Source organism: Malassezia globosa (genome assembly GCF_000181695.2).
Source record: "Malassezia globosa CBS 7966 chromosome Unknown mgl_sf_14.1, whole genome shotgun sequence".
NCBI classification, from domain to species: Eukaryota; Fungi; Basidiomycota; class Malasseziomycetes; order Malasseziales; family Malasseziaceae; genus Malassezia; species Malassezia globosa.
The window spans coordinates 87,054-106,128 of NW_001849856.1; the positions used below are offsets into that span (position 1 = coordinate 87,054).

Consider the following 19,075-nt stretch of genomic DNA (forward strand, 5'->3'; position numbering starts at 1 on the left):
TCACCTTCGTCCGCAGATCCGCACCCGGATCCGCGAGCCACTTGGCGATCTCGGCCGCATCCGGCGGGCTCGCTAGCCGCGCGCCGTCTGCGGCAGCCATCGTATCGTATTTCTTTTTGTCGCCGCCACCGAGATGTTGCCTCGGCGGTCGTTCAGTGTATGTGTGTCGCGACCTCGTCACGTTGGGGCCGCAATGCGCAATGACGCCGCGCCTATTTTCTTTTCTTCGTCGCAGCCGCGTGGCGGGGGGGGGCGTCCGCTGTCGCCTCGGTTGCCACCTCCATTCCACTCACCCACGACATCCGCGTTGGCACACGCCCGCCCCCGTCCACGCACCTCCGCTGCACCCTCCACCCCCAAAGTGTCACGTGATATGGGTGCACAGGCGCTTGCTCGCCGACATCATGAGCCGCGACGTGCGTGGCTCTCCAACAGCAGCCAGCGAGCGGAATGGCAAGTCTCTTGCTGCGGCTGTTCAATAGCGACTACTTCTCGCCGCATCTTGCCCTCAGCTAGTGCGTATGCGCGCACGTATCTGACAGCCCAGTCTACGTACCTACGCCGATCATGTGGGCATCACATACTATCTGATCGCCAAGCTTAGCACGTCCTTTGCTCGCGAGGATATCGAGTTCTACTGGCCCCAGTTCTGTCACTTGCTCGTCACGAAAACAACAGAATCACGCGCTTTGGAAAACTTTATCTTGCGCAAGTGTGAAGACGATGTGCACGTCGCTCTCCTCGTACGTATTTTCCACGTTCGCACGCACACCCAGTGTCACAGCCGCTAGCCGCTCGCGCGATGTATGGATTTGCATGCTAACAACCCTGTCCCTTTTATCACTCCATGCACTTTGTCTCTACCTTGCAGACGCTATGGTTCATGCAGGCACACCTCTCAGACCTGGCTTCTGAGCCAGAGTCGCCACATTTCCGAACGTGCCAACGCGTCTACAATCGGTGTCAGCGCATCCTCTTTGAAGACCCCGATCCCGAAATGATGATCCCAGATCGTCATCTGCTTCCATTGTTCCATCCATTCTTCGAGGTGCGTCGGAAAATGTGGCCTGGCAACACAAAAACCGCCTTGGCCGGCATGGCATCTGCTGTTCTAGCCATTGGTCGCCCAGACGTGGCTCAATACGGCCAAAATCTAGCTTTGCAGCAAGGCAGATTGCCCCCTAGTGACTTGATCATCCATCAACCTTCCCGCGATGCGTCTGCCGCGTCTGCTTCGTCGTCTGTCGATCACCCTCCTGGTGAAGACACTGAGCATGCAGTGTCCAGTGTACATGCTTCTTCCACCCCAACGTCAGCCTCGCTATCAACCACCGCACCTTCCGCACCAGAAAAGCCTCCTGCCTCCCTTGTATCGCCTTCTGGTGCCGCTGGCTTCCCTGACGACAGGCATGCGCCTTTGCCACATGAACCGCCAGCCACCTTTGCCTCTGCTCAGCAGCATGATACCAAGCCAGACCCTGTACAGCAAGTGTTTGGACAGGACGACAGCGGAACCCCTCGCAACGCCGCGCCTCTGCCTCTACCACAGCCCCTGCCATCCACGCCAACAACCCCAAGCGCGCCAACGACGATGCCCAGTCATACCACTACCACATCCGCACTTCCGCCTTTGAACCCCAACAGCCATGAGTATGCATTGCATCAAAAGTACCTTTGCTCGCATTATGGTCGTACTGAGATGCAGTTCTTGCAAGCTCTCCAGGACATCCCTTCGCGCTTGCAGCAGCTTCCCAAACCAGCGCGACTCTCGGCTCTGCGTGCCGAGCTTACCAGCTTGAATCGCACGTTGCCCGCCGAAGTCTGTTTCCCGACTTGGTGTGCTGGATCCCCCGCTGGATCTGCACACCCAGAGAGGCATCATCGCGTTATGCGCATTAGTGCGTCCGAAGCTGTCGTCCTCAATTCGGCAGATCGCGTGCCGTACCTGCTGCACGTGGAAGTGCTTCGTAATGACCTAGACTTTGATCCAAACCGGCGCTACAATCGCGAGCTACTACACTCTATCCTTCAAAATCGCGACCGCTCACTCAGGCCCCTGCTGATGGCCCATACAAAGCGCCCTTCGATACCCCGTCACCCAGGGGCGCTACCTGACGATCCCGCGCCTGGGGATCAACAATCTGGCGAAGTCGATCTCACCGAGCAAATGTACGGCTCCGATCTCTCAGCCTTTGGCATGGTGCACGAAGATGTCGGCATCCAAGAGGAGTTCGGCACAAAGAACGACACCCTCGATACCGCCGCTTGGGCACATGCGTCCAACGCCAACGAGCAGCGTGCAGACTTCTCTCTCGACGAGTATTCTCAGCGCATGCGCACGGCTGCCGTCATGCTAGCTCAACTCAACAAGGGCAGCACCTTGCCGCGTACTGCCGCCGCCTCTGACGCCGCCGAGCCTGGAAATGAACCTGCACCGACGCGCGTGTCGTATGCTGATGCACAGGTCATTCGTCAGCGCATCATGGACGAGATGACCGCTCTCGAAGAGCAGCGCATGAAGCGCATGAAACGGGGGGGTCAGTTCTTTACGCGACGCAAACGCAACATGATGGGTGCCGAGGATGAGAGTGCCGTGCTAAAAGCCGTTAATAAAGACGATCCCTCTGCCGCATACTTCCGCGAGTCTTGGACCATCAAAAAGGACCGCATCCGTGCCTCGTCTCCCTACGGCAGCCTACCTGGCTGGGATCTCTTTTCAGTTATCGTCAAGACCGGTGCTGATTTACGGCAGGAACTCTTCGCCGTGCAGCTGATTCACGAATTTAAGCGTGTATGGAGTGAGTGCCGATCATCTTGCTGGGTGCACTACTTTCGCATTGTGACCCTCAACGAGTCGGCAGGTCTTATTGAAACGATCACAGATGCCATTTCTGTGCATTCGATCAAGAAGGCTGCGTATGCAAGTCAAATGGCCGGCCAGCCCATCTCCACCTACACACTGTATGACTACTTTGTACAGACGTATGGGGATCCACACTTACCCCGTTTCCGCCGTGCACGGCGCAACTTTATGGAGTCACTCGCCGGCTATGCAATTGTGTCTTACCTCTTACAAATCAAAGACCGCCACAACGGCAATATTCTCGTCGACGCAGACGGCCACCTGATTCATATCGACTTTGGATTTATCCTTGGCTTGTCGCCTGGCGGCGTCGGCTTCGAAGCCGCGCCGTTCAAATTTCCTCGCGACTATATCGATATTCTTGGCGGTATGGACAGTGATGGCTACAATGAATTCAAAGCCCTTATGCGCCAAGGTTTTCGTGACGTCCGAAAACACGCCGAGCGATTCATCCTCTTAGTCGAGCTTATGCAGCGCAATTCTCACTTGCCCTGCTTTGCGGCAAGCGATAACGCTGCTGCTCAGCTTCGAGACCGGTTCCAGCTTAATTTCACCTCTGCGCAGTGTGATGAATTTGTCGATAAACTCGTCCTCAGTGCAGCTGGTAGCGCTTTCACTCGCTTGTACGATCAGTACCAGAACTTCACGCAGAGTATCCTTTAATGTTGTAATTGGCCCGATTTTCGTATTCGACATAGCTCATTCCTAATTTACGCGCGCAATTTTGCCCATATCGACAGTCGTTTATGATCGGGTATGTCACGTGGGTCTACGCGTATGGCACTTACCTACTACAGCCACGCATCTCGAGTCGAGCGTAGGAGTTGACCGCACCTGTTCTTCACTTCCCATGAATAGCACGTGTCCAGGGTCCCATTGAGAAGTGTCCGGAGCATAGCGTGCGAGCCGTTTTTTGTCGCTTGCGAACATGCTGGATTAGGAAATTCCAATCGCGTCCAGGCTCAGACGGGGCAATTCAACTGAATGTAGGTAATGAACGATCAAATTATCAACCAAACAACACAGTCGCCTATCCTATTTATAAACATGTCTGTGATCAAGTTTTTTACGCCTGTTCCACACAGCATTTTTTTTTTCCCTTTGTACAAAGATCTTGTCAAACAACAACCAGGCTTCAAACGAGCCATAGAATGACGCTTTGATCGACTAGAGCCACTAGCCGCGCGCATTCTTCGACATCGCACGAAGCTTAGATCCAAACTTGTAGAACACGAATGGAATTGGCATCATGACAAGAGCAATAAAAGCAAGAACTGTTGTAGCCCACCTGGGGTTCAATTTTTCATACATCTGTTGACCAAACATAGGGAACCCTGCACCGAAGGCTGAACGGACAACCGTATTGGCCGCAATAGCACTTGCAGAATTCATCAGGTAAACCTCTGTGACGTACGTCATAAGACTGAGGAAAATAAAGAATAGACCAATACCAAACACTCCACCAGCCACAATCGTACTCCATGCAGAAATAGAGGGGAAAGCGGTCCATGCGAACCAGAACAAAGCGATAACTAGACACGGTGATCCAATCATGCATGTCTCAAGTCGTCGCTCAGGAGAAAGAAGAGGGACTTTCAATTTTTCCATACTCTTGACATACCTTGGCTGATCCACAAAAAGACAGTACGCTGCAGACAAAGCGCAACCACAAAAGAAGCCCAAAAATGCCAAGCCTTCTTCACCATTGTTCATGTTATGGTCCCGAATAAACACAATAGGGTAAGCCACAAATAGAAGATACAATACACCATAGATGAACGAAATGTAAATGGTGACAAGCATAAGCATGGGCTCGGTGAACAACATTTTGACCGGTTTGCCAACAGTCTTTCCGGCAAGTTGGAGCCAATTGATCTTTCGCAGCTCAATCGGCGCGACATAGCGATCGTCACCTGTCTCTTGTCGAAGTCGCCTTGCCTTCATCTGTAGACGCTTACCATCCAATGTTTCTGGCATCGTGAATATGACCAAAAGCAGTAGGACACCTGATAAGATTGCACACACTCGGAACACCCATCGCCAATTAGCATGATCATTAGCATAATCTTGAGCAGCTGCCTGGCTTAATCCCATTCCAAGAGCTTTCTTCATAAAGTGCCCATTTGACACTGAAATATATCCGCTTACAATAGGACCAACGCATGGTCCTGCAATCGGGGCAAGAGCAAAAAAGACGATACCTATCATAAGGTACTTGAGCGGAAACAATGTCGCAATCATAGAGGGGGCATTTGACATGGAACTTGAACCAAATGCACCCGCTAATATGCGCATGACAATCATCGCTGCAATGTTGGGAGCGAAGGCGCAACCTATATTGAACGCCGTGAAGCCAGCAAATGAGATGATAAAGATGATCTTTCGACCAAACATTTCCGAAAGCGGTGCCCAAAGCAATGGTGCAACACAAAAGCTCCCCACAAACAAGAACACGGATGCCTTAACGACGTTAAGCGAGGTGTTGAATTCAACAATCATTTCAGTCACGATACCAGACGGCACCGACGAAGCAAAGGCCGTGCATAAAGTCAGTGAACCAGCTAACAGAGTGAGATAACACCGATAATAAAAATTCAAATTAAGTACATGTTCGCGGTCGTCTTTGCCATCCCATTTGACAATAATATGTTTCGTTTCCTCTTCATATTTTGCTTCTCCATCACCTGGAGATGATGATTCACCGGCCTCCTTACTTGGGTTTGTTTCATCAATCTCAATGCCTGCCGTCTCAGGAAATTCCATACCGCCCCGCTGTCCCTCATAACCCCATGGCCCAGACTCAAAATCTTGCCTACTCATGCGGAGGTTTGTATGTGGCCCTTGTGGTCGAGGTGTTCCTGGTTGGTATAATGACACTCTAGAAAGAGACCTTCTCAAATCGTGCGGGATAAAGTGCGACGATCGCCGCCGCTCCGTATGTTCTGGTCGCGGCAAATCCCCCAACCATGAAGGGTGAAGCTGTGAATCCGAGGCATGTACCGCCGGCGGTGGCTGAAGCGCAACTACATCTGGAGGCACTTCTGTCGGAGCTACTTCCGGTGCCGCCGCCGGCAGACTCTCACCGGCATACGGCTGATCCGGTGTCGCCGTCTGATTATTCATATATGGCATCATCGAAATCGGCGGTGCACCACTGTGATGAGGCGGCGCTGCAGTGGGAGAAGGCCGGGCCGGATCTGGGAGGTCGATGACTCTCACATTCGGCACTTGGCTTTTGTCGTTCGCGGTCCCATCTTCCGCTTCGTAGAAAGAATCCGAGTCGTGTGACTGGATTGAGGCTGCGAGTTGCCTGTCCATGAGGGCAGCTCTCAAGAGATGGATGGATGTATCAACCTATGCTCGGTGTGGCGATTTTGTCAAGGTGTTCTGCTTGCGAAACAGTTCAGCATAATGAATGTGCTCCGTTATCATCAATTCGCATAACTTCTTAATCTATCCAATAGGGCGCGCTGCTCATTTTGTTTACATGCGTTTGAAAAGAACTACAGGTCATGTACGGACATTTTTCACGCCTCAAGCCCTAGTGGCATCGGATATTTCCGATTTGATTGATGAACCTTGAGAAATGCCTTGTTGACTGCACAACGCCGTGGCGGGCACGTAGTGATCGTCATTATGATTTGTCAACCTGCAATTAGCATGCCCTGCGTGACTTTACATGATTGGTTCTTGGCGTAGGATCTTGAACTCGTGTGGTTGGCTGGGCTGCGCCCAGTAACGACCCATGCCCGCCACTCTGCATAGTGAAAAGACAAACAAGGCCGACCTCAGTCCCTAAAGATGTGTAGAGCACCAGGCCAATGACACGGCTGCCAGATGTCCACGGAGGTGTGCCAATCCCATGGACTACGCCATGGTTAGGGATTCGTAGCATATGGTTGGTTCTTATCAGGTTGCGTTTGTCTCTTGGTCAGCACAAGCGAGAATTTGTGCCTTCCATTAGCAGTACGTAGTTGTCATCACAAACGAAGTAGTGAGCGTGTGCTATGACCCCATCGTTCGAGGACTTGTTCCACAGGTGGAGCCCATTTAGATCCAAATGCACACCTTGAGAGAGTCATTTTGCTGGAACTTCGGCACCCTAGAGTATTTCAGCGAGTGCCAAAGTCTCCATTGGTATCCAACATCATATAGCTGTCTAACATGTACGTCTTATCCAGGGGAATCGCTATACAAAACCAGTTCGCTGTAGATCCATTTATTACATGGCCAATTCAGCTTGTAATGCGCGAAGTTCAGCATCTTCATCCACTGAATCGGCGTGTGCATTTTTCGTCGCATCAGATTGAGTTGGCGTAGAAATGTGATGCGCTGGCGCAGCCTCCGCACCGACCAACCGATTGTGCAACTCGTCCTGCTCAAGCTCCTGAAGCTCGTTTCGTAATTCATCTTCATCTAGCTCGTGTCCCAAGCCCACAGGGTTTGATATGGCCTCGGAAATCTCATTTGTAAGAGCCATCTCTTCTCTGATGGAATCCATGGTATTGTCGACTTTATCAATGTCCCTGCACAGTGTTAGTCTGCGAAGAGCCGAATGTGACTTACATATTCGCATGAATGTGTTTGAGAGCAGCTGAACCACGTTGCATGGCCCGCATCGTCTCCAGATTCATATTAGCATTTTCGATCGCATTCACCTGTGTTTCCAGAGTCATGCGGCTTCCGGCCAGACGATCCAGCTCTGTCTCGTACATCTTTTTCTGCCGGAGCGCAGCTTGCGCAGCTTACACGGTCAATTTCCCAATCGCGAATCCCAAGCTTCGAACGTACCACGCTTGTTGCTCGTCACATTGTCTTTCGCTTTGCGAAGCTCTTCATCAATTTTGGTTTGGAGATGCTCCTCCTTCTTTGCTATCAAATGCAGCTGTTCACGCAGCCCAATAATCGCATCTCGTGCAGTATTTTTATTGTCTCGCTTCCCACTAACCCAGCTAAACCAGCCTGCCATACCTTCGAGCGTGGGTATTGTGCTCGATGGCCGATGGTGATCTAGCACGGTTGGGTGTGGCGTCTTGGCGTAGGGATTGGGAACTGTGCGCGCGCATTGTCCGCAGGACCACGTGGCTATAGGCACACCACGCGAGACCTCCATGTTGTATTGAGATAGTGTGTGACGCGTCGGACAAGAAAGGGCAATTATCATGATGGAACGTGCGTTCTGTTTGGCACGAGGGACTTCTTGAAGGGGCTTTCCCATCCGAATAATGCGGCAATTTCGGCCAGCATAGGTACATGGAGGTGTATGCAAAGATGAATGACAAAATTCCCAGCATTGTCTTCGCGCCACTTCTGACCGGGTGTGTGACAACTCGCTGACTTTTGACACATAATTATGCTGCACCGCACCCCGTGTGACTCGACTAGGAGGCGGGATGCATTGAAATGTGTGAATGCTGGAACGATTGTTCCTGGATATAGTCGCACATAAGAAGCGTGTTCCATCGCACGCCACCTCCATTCCCTTGCGAACGAGTCAAGTCCGTTGTATTTCCACATTGCATACGTAGCAGCAAGCTCATAGAAATGCACCTTGCAGTCTATATAGTTGGCTATGCTGGTAGCGCTTAGCATGTCTCGCCCCAATCAACACTGTAGCACTGGCGGGCATGCACGCGGTAGTGCAAGACCCACGTTTGACACATGCGGACAAATGGCGGTGGTTTTTGGCATGTACATTTCCTCATTTCTAAAGTATACTTTTCTTGCATCATGATGATCAAAGTAGGATGTATTGAAGCTCCATCTTTCGAAGCGTCAAGACCGGCTCTGATGACTTGGCGTAAGTGCCCTGGGCTGGCGCGTTCTTTTCAGGTCCATGGCCCTCTCGGTTCCACGCCGAGAGTGGACTGACTGATCTCCACATATCAACGTGCAACGTGCTTGTCTAGTGACATCATCGATGGCGTCGAAAGTCCGACCGCTGCTGGCGGCGCTGAATCAGAGCGGAAAATATGCGTACCGCGAGCCAGACATGCGAGTGGATCACTTGGTCATTGGCGGCGGCGTTGTCGGACTGGCTATAGCGAATGCTTTGGCTCACCGCTGGCCAGACAAGTCAACATATGTCGTCGAGCGGCACGCCGTGTTGGGCGAAGAAACAAGCTCCCGCAATAGTGAGGTCATTCATGCAGGTCTTTACTATCCACACGACTCTCTTAAGACACGTCTTTGCACGCGGGGCCGCGAACTTCTGTACGAGCGCATCGCACGCAGCGGCCGCATCGGTGCCGAGCAGGTGGGCAAGCTCATTGTCGGCTCAGCGAACGACACAGCGTACTTGGAAGGGCTGTATAAGCATGCCCAAAGTATCAAGCAACATGCGCCGCGAGTACGGCTGCTCAATGGGGAAGAAGCACGAGAACTCGAGCCGGATTTATCACCTCACATCACACGTGCGCTCTATTCGCCGTCCACAGGCATTATTAGCTCGCATGACTACCTATCGGACCTAGCGTGTGAGCTTGAAGAGCTTCCTACTGGCGAAGTGCCCGATGCGAATGTCGTGCTTGGCACCTCGGTTGTGCGCATGGATCCACACACGCCGAATCGAGCGGCTCTGAGCAAGGCGGGCGATGACGGCTCACAAGAAGGGTGGGTCGTTCAGCTCCGTACGCACGATGCTTCCCATAACGAGACGGATTCACTTCTGGCGCGTGTTGTGATCAATGCTTCAGGCCTCAATGCGCCGCGGGTCCTCAACAGCCTATGGCCCCAAGCATCACCGAGTCAGTGGGTGCCGATGTATTTCGCCAAAGGTAGCTATGCAAGCTACCGAGGTCCTGGTGTCAAGCATGTACAGCATCTGCTTTATCCAACGCCTGAATTTAGTAAGCAGGCGTCGCAACGAGCGCATGCCGTTCAGTCTCTCGGCACGCATCTGACACTGGATCTGGACCACCATGTGCGCTTTGGACCAGACTTGTCGTGGCTCTCGCCGCCCGCAGATGTTTCCGATTGGCACCTGGACGACGAGCTCGGCTTCCAGCACGACTTTTGGGAAAAGTGCCTAGCGCCCGATCCATCTGACGCTTGGTTCGACAGTATGTACGAAGCGATTCAAGCATACTTGCCAGGCGTGTCTCGTGAGGGACTCCAGGTCGACTATGCCGGTATAAGGCCCAAACTATGTGGTCCTGACGCCCAACGGTTTCAGGACTTTGGCGTGCTATGGCATGCAAGTCGCCACGTTGAAAGGCAGCATGTGTGGCAGTCAAGTGCCGCAGAGGCAGGGCGTGCAGCGAGTGGTCTGCTTGTGAGCCTGGTGGGCATTGAAAGTCCTGGCCTCACGGCGTCTCTTGCCCTTGGTGAGCACATCGTCAAGGAGCTGGAGGCACATCTTTGGGGCCGGCATAATCCACGCGGACGTGCGCGGAAGTATGTCGATGACATTGGTCACGACGCCCCTGGACGCATGGGCATAGAAGACGTCGATGCAAAGAAACAAGCCAAGCAGGCAGGCAGGCAGACAGGCAGGCCAGCAAGCACATAATCAAGAAAGTGTTGGGCTTGGCGCTCGGTCAGGAAGTGCTTTGCGTCTGGGGGTTGACGGCTTATTCCCGCCCTCCTCCTTATGCCCACCGTCCGTACCTGAGCCACGTCCGCACCCACGTTAGGGCGTCCACAGACGCGCATCGCCATCCGCCCCTGCACTCACGAGCCACGGCAGCGTCGGGTGCCATGCGATACTCAGCACGCCCAGCGCATCCTGCACCGCATGTCCACGCAGGATCTTTAGTGGCACCAACAAGGCGTTTTGCAGCAGGTCCGAGTACACGGTGCCGTGGTATACATGCACGGTGCCATCGTCCGCCGCACTTGCAAAGAGCGGGAAGCGCGGGTGGTACGCCACTGCACGCACAGCCCGCGAGTGGTACCGCAACGCCTTGTACGGCCGCTCCGACAGATCCAGGTCGAACCACAGCACGCGCCGGTCGTACGAGCCAATAATCACGTGATCCCCACTCGGATGCACGTCCAGCGAGCTGATCCAGCGCACGCCGGGCTGCAGGGTCTTGACGAGACTCTGTTGGACAAGGTCGTACACACGCACGTAGCGCTGTGTCGCCACGAACAGCCAGGGCCGAGAGGGGTGGAAGCACACACACTGGACAGCCATGGCCGAGTTGCCTGCACGTCGTGTACGCCGGAACGGCGCTTGCGATCGGTGCTTGCTGACTTGATGGATCAACACGGCCTCGCCTGCTGCCTCGGGGCTCACTGTCGCAAAGTAATCACCGCGTGCATGCCAGCGCACGTACTTTGGCACAAGCGACGCATGCTTGTTGTTCCGCACGTCGATGCGCACACAGACGCCTGCGGCTCGATCCGCCTCACTGGCTCGAGTCCACTGAGCTGTTGCTGCGTCTTCGGCGGCATGCGGCGTCGTGAGATGGGCGAGACTGGCCTCGTACATGGTCTTGCCGCACTGCGGCGGTGCTAGCAGCGTGACCCGCCCCACACTCACAGCAGCTGCGATGCCGAACGTCCGGTTCGGGCACCACTGCACACAGTACACGGGACTGCGATCAGCACGTGCTACACCTGCATTCATGTCCCATGTCGCGACGCAGCGGCCCAGCGCCGCATCCCACAATCGGACGTGGCCGTCGTCGGGCCCCTGTCAGCAGCCACGCACCCGATGGATCGATGGAGACCGTTCGAATCCGCCATGGTGCATGTGCGTACACGACGTCGGTGTGCGTCGGGAACGGCCGCAGGTCGCGAGGAGCAGGGAGCTTCGGTAGCAGCTGGTCCGGATCATCAATGTCCAGGCGCTTCCGCCGCATGCGTGGTGCCATGTACAAGTCCAAGCAGCGCTGGAATCGCTCGTGCAAGGCCTGATCGTAGCCAGGCACAAGACGCAAGGCCGCATACTTCGCCGGTAGGAACGGCAGCTTGCGATCCTCGGGCTCGGCCGCTTCCCACTCAGCCTTTTCATCGTCGCCAAATAGGTACTCTGCAGGGGGATTGTACGACTCAACGTGCGATGGCAACGGCAGCTTCGGCGCCGGCATATGCATCGGATGATCTGCGCGTGCCTCGTCTGCATCGCTCCATAGATTGTAAAAGGCGGGGCGCTCACGCCCTGGCGCATGGGCGACAATCCGCCCCTGTCGAATGGCACGCACAATCTTCATGATCTTCTTGTGTTCCCACTTGCTTGGGACGAAGCGCCGCTTCGGCTCTGGACGCGCCGTGAGCGGCGTCGTCTGCTGATGCTGCGTGAACCAGTCTGTCGCTGGCTCGTATGGATCATATGCCTCAACAGGAATCTGCGCACGCTCCAGCCGTTGGATGATATCGAGTTCCTCGTCTGTCAGCTTCACGTCTTGCCCACTGGTCTTGTCGTGCGCCGAGAACCATCCGTCGCCTTCTCCTTCCACACTGTCGAGGAACTTGTCAAGTTCGTCGCCCTGGGCAGGGCGCAGCACACGTCGTCCATTGATGTCGTAGCCAATGTGCGGGAGGTCGTCGTACCAGGACAGCGGCACTTGGCCAATCCGATTCGGCACATCCTCCGTGCTGGAATCGCTATCGTATTCAGGCTCAATCGGCGGGTACTCGACTTTCGGCATGCCCGTGACGTGCGATTGCACAACACGCCCACGTTTCGAGCCGTCGTCGTTCCGACTCTCATCATAGAATCGCGCTGCCACGCCCGTATCGATGCCTAACTTGTTCGTCGTTCGTTCGCTTTCGTCTGGCTTGACTCGTGCTCTTGCGATCATGCGTTCCAGGGCCGCGTCGCCCTCTTTTACGTCGTCGTCATCGGATAGATCTGCGTCTCCGTACTTGGCATCGGCCTCTTCGTCCCAGTTCTCTAGGTCGTCCGAATCAAAGGCCTCGTCGTCCGATGCGTCTTCGTCTTCGTCCTCATCGTCCTCCTCCTCGTCTTCATCACCATCGTCATCTTTGTCCTTCCCCGACACCAACTCAGGAAATGCCTCCATGTCGTCTTCGTTCTTAGGCGCACCATCGTGATGGTTGCTCTTGTCATCGTCGTCGTCATCATCATCATCGTCATTGTCATCGTCGTCTTCCAACTCCAATATGCCATCCTTCGCCAGCAGCTCTGGCTCTGGCTCCGGCGTATGCACCGGTCGCGTGCGAGTTTCACGTATTGTCACATCACCCGGCTCCGCACGCTTGCGTCCTTGAGCACGTCGTTCCGGCGGCACTGGCCGTCGGCCTTTATCCACGGCCATGACGTGAGGAAAAGGAAATTTTTGACACTCTGCCACGACGATCCATCCAGTGGGCTTTCCACATTGCCCACAGCCTCCTGCACGAGTTTTTTTTTCTTGGCCTTCTTCCTCGTCGTCGCTCAACCCCTCCCTTAGCTCCAGCTGCACGTGGCTTTTATTTTTTTTCTTTTTGTTTTTGTGGTGCACGGCGCACATCCTTTTTCCCTGGGTTCAACGTATTGTTCCCTACGAGTTTACAAAGTTTCGATCCATGTATATAGGTCATCTAGACTATCGCGTTGTGTTTGACTCGGGTCCCACCCTGTGCGATCAATAAACGCAAGACCCATTTTTGCACGTCCGCCTTCAATGATGCGTGGGTCCAGACGCTGCAGTGGCTCATCAAGAGCCATTCCACTCCCTGCCATGATGTAGTCGTTCGCGAGCTCATTCGTTTGCTTATGTCCTTGTCCTCCGCGCACCCTGTGCCCGAATCGCGTGGGGTGCAGTTCTGCAGGCACACCATCCTCGCTTCCGCGGGTAGGGCCTACCCACTGCAGAAATGGCACACGTGCGAGGGCCACTCGCGCCCGTTCCATCCAGCTCCGCCGGCTTGCATCGCGCACTTCGTCAATGTCCTCCATCATGACACGTCCCTGTGCTGGACCTGCCGAATCCGTTCGATGCAAACCGCGCGATGCTCGCCGCGATACCAAGGTAGATTCAACACCTCGCCGGCATCGTGTTAGCAGTTGCCATCGGCGCTTCTCATCCTGTAGTAGCGCATGATCCATAAACAAGGGCGAACGGTCCATGCGGGTAAATAGAACAAATAGTGCTGGCGGTGCTCTTTTTGACTCCATGGCCGCCAAGCGCCGATTCGCCAAAGTTCGCAGCACATCATGGAGATAGTCCACACTGTCGACCAGAGCGTCTTGCAGATCGGTCCGCTTCAATGTAGACAGTGCCGCTGACGCCGTGGCAGACTCACTTCCCCCTCGACTTGCTACGCTTGCATCCAATGCAAAACACCAGCGCATCCACCTCATCCATGTATTCACTCGCTTGCGTACGTAGACGCGCATGCCCTGGCACGTCTACCATGTCCAGTCCATGTGCACATGCATCAGACGGAGGCACACTCCCTGTATTGATCCGCTGTGAAGTTACAGTATCAGGAGCGACACCCATCGTCAAGCGCAGGAACACGTTCGTTTTCCCCGCCTGTTCACCACCAAGGAGCATGACTTTGCGAGCACGTTTTCCGCGGCTGTGCGCCTCCAAAGGTACCTCTGCTATACGTTTGCTCCCGGAAAATACGCCTGTCACAAGTCCCACACATACCGCGACACACGCGGCCAGGAACGTCGTGGCGATGGGAAAAAAGCGTATATCTTGTACATGGGCACACACCCATGCCTGATGCTGGGGACCTAGCACGTGTGTCGCATCACACACCCACTCTTGCACCCATGACATGTCAAGCTTGCTAACACGTCGTCGCAGCTATGCAGATAAAGGCTGGCGCGAGCGACCGAGCGAGCAAAGTGATCACTAGAAGTGCTGGATTCCCTCCGTGAGCCGTCGATTCCGACGGCAAATCTCCACACACACACACACACAAACGGCCGTCTCCACTACTACGTCTTCTAGATCAAGTGAGGCGCGTAAGGGACAGAGGCAATGCGTTCGGTGATATAGAGGGCGAGGGCATATTTGCAATTATGTCCCATCAGTGACAGAGCACAACGCGTCGTCATCGAAGGAGCAGCCGTTTCGCTGGTTCGATACGTCGTCAACGCTGCGACGGTGGGTGCGATGGTACGTACGAAATCGGACTTCAACAAACCAAATACGATCATAGGAGCAGCATAAGGGCTAACGAATCAGTTCCGAAAGTGCGTAAATGCGCGTCGTTCGCAAAGACTGACTCTCAACAAGTACATACGACAGCGACAATACTGTGTGTAAGTAAGAGTGAGTGCGTGCCACTGATGTGCTAGTCTCGCCGCAGGGCGGCTTCACCAGGTCGAATATGCATTGGAAGCCGTGAAACAGGGGTCAGCCGTCGTGGGCCTGCGCTCCAAGTCACATGCGGTGATTGTAGCTTTGAAGCGAGCCCCGTCGGAGCTTGCGTCGTACCAAAACAAAGTGCTCAAGATTGACCACCACATTGGCTTCGGATTCGCCGGTCTCACAAGCGATGCACGTGTACTGAGCAACTATATGCGGCAGCTTGCACTTTCCTCACGCCTCATGTACACGCGCCCCCTGCCGATTTCTCGTCTCATGGGCGCACTTGCCGATCGCGCCCAGCTGAACACGATGCAGTACGGCAAACGCCCCTATGGCGTTGGGTTTCTCGTCATTGGCACCGACGATACTGGTCCACATTTGTATGAGTTCAACCCGACAGGCAATTGCTTCGAGTACTATGCAATGAGCATTGGCGCGCGCAACCAGAGTGCAAAGACGTATCTGGAAAGCCACTTTACCGAGTTCACCGAGGCTGATCTGGACCACCTCATTCTACATGGAATCCGTGCTCTACGGGAGACACTACCGCAAAACAAGCAGCTTGATCAAGCGTCTGTGACCGTGGCATACGTTGGCCCTGGTGCCGATGCTGATCCTCACTCTTCGTCCTTGCGTGAAGGCCAGAAGTTCACCGTCCTTGAGGGCGACAAACTTGCCACATGGTTCGAGCGACTTGGACCCAGTGAGCGTCAGCGCGCTGCGGCTGCAGCTGCTGAAGCTTCAGCGGCAGCGGCAACGGAGAACGCCAGCTCTTCTGCGGACAATGCTGCCGCGTCCACGGATAACGCTTCTTCGGCCTCTGCCCCTGACCAGAATACGCAGGCATCTTCCGACAATACAGACAACCAGCCTCGGCCAATGGACGAAAACTAGTGTGTTTCCACCGCCTCCAGGCTCGAGATCCTTTGTCATCTCCGTGGAGGCGTGACTCACACTACCTGATTTGGGTCACTTAGAGCACGATACATAGCACGTGACATATCCTGGATTAGCTCAAGCAGCGTCGCTCGCAATTGGTGAGAGCCAAAGCCCGAGGAGCACTGGCCGCCACACGATCTCCTCACTCCACACCACTACCATGAGCGTGTGTCAGGAGCAGAGAGCTTCTGAGCGCGAGCCGCTCATCCATTCGTCTCATATGGATGAGCCGTACGAATTCGATGTAGATGGGAAGGCAGCATTTTCCTCTGCCGAATGCGACAAGGACACGCAACAGCGTGCCGTCGTGACGCAAAGGAGGCTCTATACCCGTGATGCAAGTTGGTGCGCTCACTTGCAATCGGCAGCTGCCTTGTTGTATTTGTTACTTTCCGTGATATACGCCCTGTGTCAATTTTTCTCATTTAATCACTCCATGCATGGACATGGTCAGCATGAGATGAAAGTGCAGCACATGTATGAAGCCTATCAAGAATCCGTGCTGAGCGACGCTCGGTGTCATATGCGGACAAGCCGCTTTCTCGAAGGATGCCGACAGACACTTGATGACCGGATTGCAGCTGCTGAGGCCCAGTTCCTTCGTGTGCCCAGCGCCGAAAGCGCGCGCGCATCTCTACAGCGGTACACGAGCGTGCCTCACATGGCTGGTGAGCCGAACGATCTTGACTCAGCTCGCAACTTGGTCACGGAGTGGTCAAACCTCCTGGGCAGTCCCACAGCGAATGCAACCGAGTTTATGTTTGATGCTGGCACTGAGGAGAGTCGCGAGTTTATGCAGCACAGCCCGCCCATGTCGGCTCGTGAAGCCCCTCGCGTTTGGGCCGACACATATTCAGTATGGCTCAATCAGCCAGTGAAAGCAAGTCTGTCCCTGATGGACGAGCGTGGAAACGACTTTTGGACTGCGAATCTCGATGAAGATGTGCTGTCTGACGATGCAACTAGTGTGCAAGGTCGACCAGCGTTCCATGGCTTCTCTGCGTCTGGAAATGCGAAAGGCCACGTCGTCTTTGCTGGTGGCGGTTCTCTTCAGGACTTTGAGCTGTTGAAACAAAATGGCGTCGACGTGAAGGGAAAGATTGTCCTCGTTCGCTACGGCGATGTGTTCCGCGGCGTGATTGTGCGGGCCGCCGAGGAAGCAGGTGCTGCGGCTGTCCTAATGTACACAGATCCTGCCGAAGATGGCACCATCACGGAAGCGAATGGATACAAGGCATATCCCGAAGGTCCGGCGCGGCATCCCAGCAGCGTGCAGCGCGGAAGCGTCCAGGCATCGTCGATCATGCCTGGCGATCCATCCACACCTGACGAGCCATCGTATCGGAATGCGACGCGCTTCCCTTCCAGTGCTACATCGTCTTTGCCACGTATTCCATCGATTCCTATCTCGTTTGCGAATGCTAAGCATCTGCTGGCCGACATGGAAGGCCAGGGCCTGCGTGCTGAACAGCTCCGTGCGGGCTTCGGTGGGGCTATTCCGAACGTCACATACTGGACTGGGCCCAGCCGGCATTTGGCTCACGTGGAAAATGTCATGTCCGACCAAGTGCAGGACATCTGGAACGTGTATGCGGTGATTCCTGGACATCTGGACGATGAGCGGATCATGATCGGCAATCATCGTGATGCTTGGGTATTTGGCGCTGGCGATCCATCTTCTGGTTCTGCTGTCATGCATGAAGTCGTCAAGGGTCTTGGTCAACTTGTTCAATCAGGCTGGCGTCCCATGAGGACCATCGTTCTGGCAAGCTGGGATGCGGAAGAGTATGGGCTGATTGGCTCCACGGAGTTCGGTGAGGACTTTGCCGAGTTTATCCAGTCGCACGTGGCCATGTATCACAACCTGGACATGGCTGTGTGTGGCTCTGTCTTTGAAGCCAATGCGTCGCCCTCGCTCCAGGCACTGCTTCATGACGTCGCGCACAGCGTGCCTGATCCTAAGCAACCTGCCACTCACAATCTGACCCTGCGCGATGTTGGCCCGCTGGGCTCTGGCAGTGACTTTACCGTGTTCCTCCAGCGTCTAGGTATTGCTTCCTCCGACATTCGCTTTAGCCGCGGACCCAGTGATCCTGTCTATCACTACCACTCCAACTACGACTCGTTCACGTGGATGGACCGCTATGGTGATCCAGGCTTTGTTCGACACGAGGCGATCGCCAAAGCCTATGGTCTATTGGCGCTGCGAAGCGCTGATGCGATCTTCTTGCCCATTTCACTTCGTGATTATGCCCGCGAGCTGCACAAGTACTACGAAATGCTCCTTGACACAGCACGTGCTACTGGTGTCGAGTTGCGTCCCACCATCCTCGAGCGCCTGCGCACTGCTATTGAGAATCTTGGCGTGCAAGCTCAAGAAATGAGCGTGCATCAATCGAAGCTCGAGGCGCGTGTGCGTGCCGTGTTTTCTCGACCCAATGTCCACATGACCCAAGAAGTACGTCAACTGCTGCGCAAGGCACACAACATGAATACACACTTGCGTGAATTTGAACAGGGTTTCCTTGATATGGAAGGCCTTGCTTCTAGGCCTTGGTACCGACACTTGGGTGTTGCACCTGGTCGTTGGCTTGGCTACGGCGCAACGATATTCCCTGGTGTGACAGAGAGCATGACTTTGGATCATGGGCTGCGCACGAGTGCCGAACTATCGAGGCTTGCAAAGAGTATGGAGCAAATGGCCAAGAAACTTGAAGAAGCTAACGCTCGTTGGTCACGGCATGAGTCGCCACCACATACACCACCACACCATGGTCCTAGCAGGCCCGAGGAGCCTCATGACGGTTCGCGTCAGCCTCAGCCGCCGCATCATGGACCAGGAGTGCCTCGGCCGCCTCATCCAGGCCCAGAGCCACCACATCATGAACCAGGAGTGCCTGAGCCGCCTCATCCAGGTCCAGAGCCACCACATCATGGACCAGGAGTGCCTCGGCCGCCCCATCCAGGCCCAGAGCCATCGCTCCATAGTTCCAACGGTGCTTAGACCAAATTTGACGGACCCTACTATCCAGTTCATTTAGTACCATACAAT

At 54.6% G+C, this 19,075-nt stretch overlaps 8 protein-coding genes across 8 annotated transcripts; 4 read left to right on the forward strand and 4 right to left on the reverse strand.

Annotated features, from left to right (window-relative positions):
- Positions 1-883: 883 nt before the first annotated feature.
- On the forward strand, positions 884-3,526 carry MGL_4095 (uncharacterized protein; the record flags this gene model as incomplete). The annotated part of the gene is made up of 1 exon (XM_001728708.1): positions 884-3,526. The coding sequence occupies one exon, from the start codon at positions 884-886 to the stop codon at positions 3,524-3,526; it is 2,643 nt and encodes an 880-aa protein (XP_001728760.1).
- A 513-nt stretch (positions 3,527-4,039) lies between these two features.
- MGL_4096 (uncharacterized protein) lies at positions 4,040-6,181 on the reverse strand (the record flags this gene model as incomplete). Its single annotated transcript, XM_001728709.1, has 1 exon — positions 4,040-6,181. The coding sequence occupies one exon, from the start codon at positions 6,179-6,181 to the stop codon at positions 4,040-4,042; it is 2,142 nt and encodes a 713-aa protein (XP_001728761.1).
- A 904-nt stretch (positions 6,182-7,085) lies between these two features.
- On the reverse strand, positions 7,086-7,976 carry MGL_4097 (uncharacterized protein; the record flags this gene model as incomplete). Its single annotated transcript, XM_001728710.1, has 3 exons — positions 7,086-7,389; positions 7,430-7,607; positions 7,655-7,976. The coding sequence occupies 3 exons, from the start codon at positions 7,974-7,976 to the stop codon at positions 7,086-7,088; spliced, it is 804 nt and encodes a 267-aa protein (XP_001728762.1).
- Positions 7,977-8,783: 807 nt separating this feature from the next.
- MGL_4098 (uncharacterized protein) lies at positions 8,784-10,373 on the forward strand (the record flags this gene model as incomplete). The annotated part of the gene is made up of 1 exon (XM_001728711.1): positions 8,784-10,373. One exon carries the CDS (start codon positions 8,784-8,786, stop codon positions 10,371-10,373), a length of 1,590 nt encoding a protein of 529 aa, XP_001728763.1.
- A 120-nt stretch (positions 10,374-10,493) lies between these two features.
- On the reverse strand, positions 10,494-13,089 carry MGL_4099 (uncharacterized protein; the record flags this gene model as incomplete). Its single annotated transcript, XM_001728712.1, has 2 exons — positions 10,494-11,101; positions 11,520-13,089. The coding sequence occupies 2 exons, from the start codon at positions 13,087-13,089 to the stop codon at positions 10,494-10,496; spliced, it is 2,178 nt and encodes a 725-aa protein (XP_001728764.1).
- A 233-nt stretch (positions 13,090-13,322) lies between these two features.
- MGL_4100 (uncharacterized protein) lies at positions 13,323-13,931 on the reverse strand (the record flags this gene model as incomplete). The annotated part of the gene is made up of 1 exon (XM_001728713.1): positions 13,323-13,931. The coding sequence occupies one exon, from the start codon at positions 13,929-13,931 to the stop codon at positions 13,323-13,325; it is 609 nt and encodes a 202-aa protein (XP_001728765.1).
- A 1,363-nt stretch (positions 13,932-15,294) lies between these two features.
- On the forward strand, positions 15,295-15,978 carry MGL_4101 (uncharacterized protein; the record flags this gene model as incomplete). The annotated part of the gene is made up of 1 exon (XM_001728714.1): positions 15,295-15,978. One exon carries the CDS (start codon positions 15,295-15,297, stop codon positions 15,976-15,978), a length of 684 nt encoding a protein of 227 aa, XP_001728766.1.
- A 505-nt stretch (positions 15,979-16,483) lies between these two features.
- MGL_4102 (uncharacterized protein) lies at positions 16,484-19,027 on the forward strand (the record flags this gene model as incomplete). Its single annotated transcript, XM_001728715.1, has 1 exon — positions 16,484-19,027. One exon carries the CDS (start codon positions 16,484-16,486, stop codon positions 19,025-19,027), a length of 2,544 nt encoding a protein of 847 aa, XP_001728767.1.
- Positions 19,028-19,075: the final 48 nt, after the last annotated feature.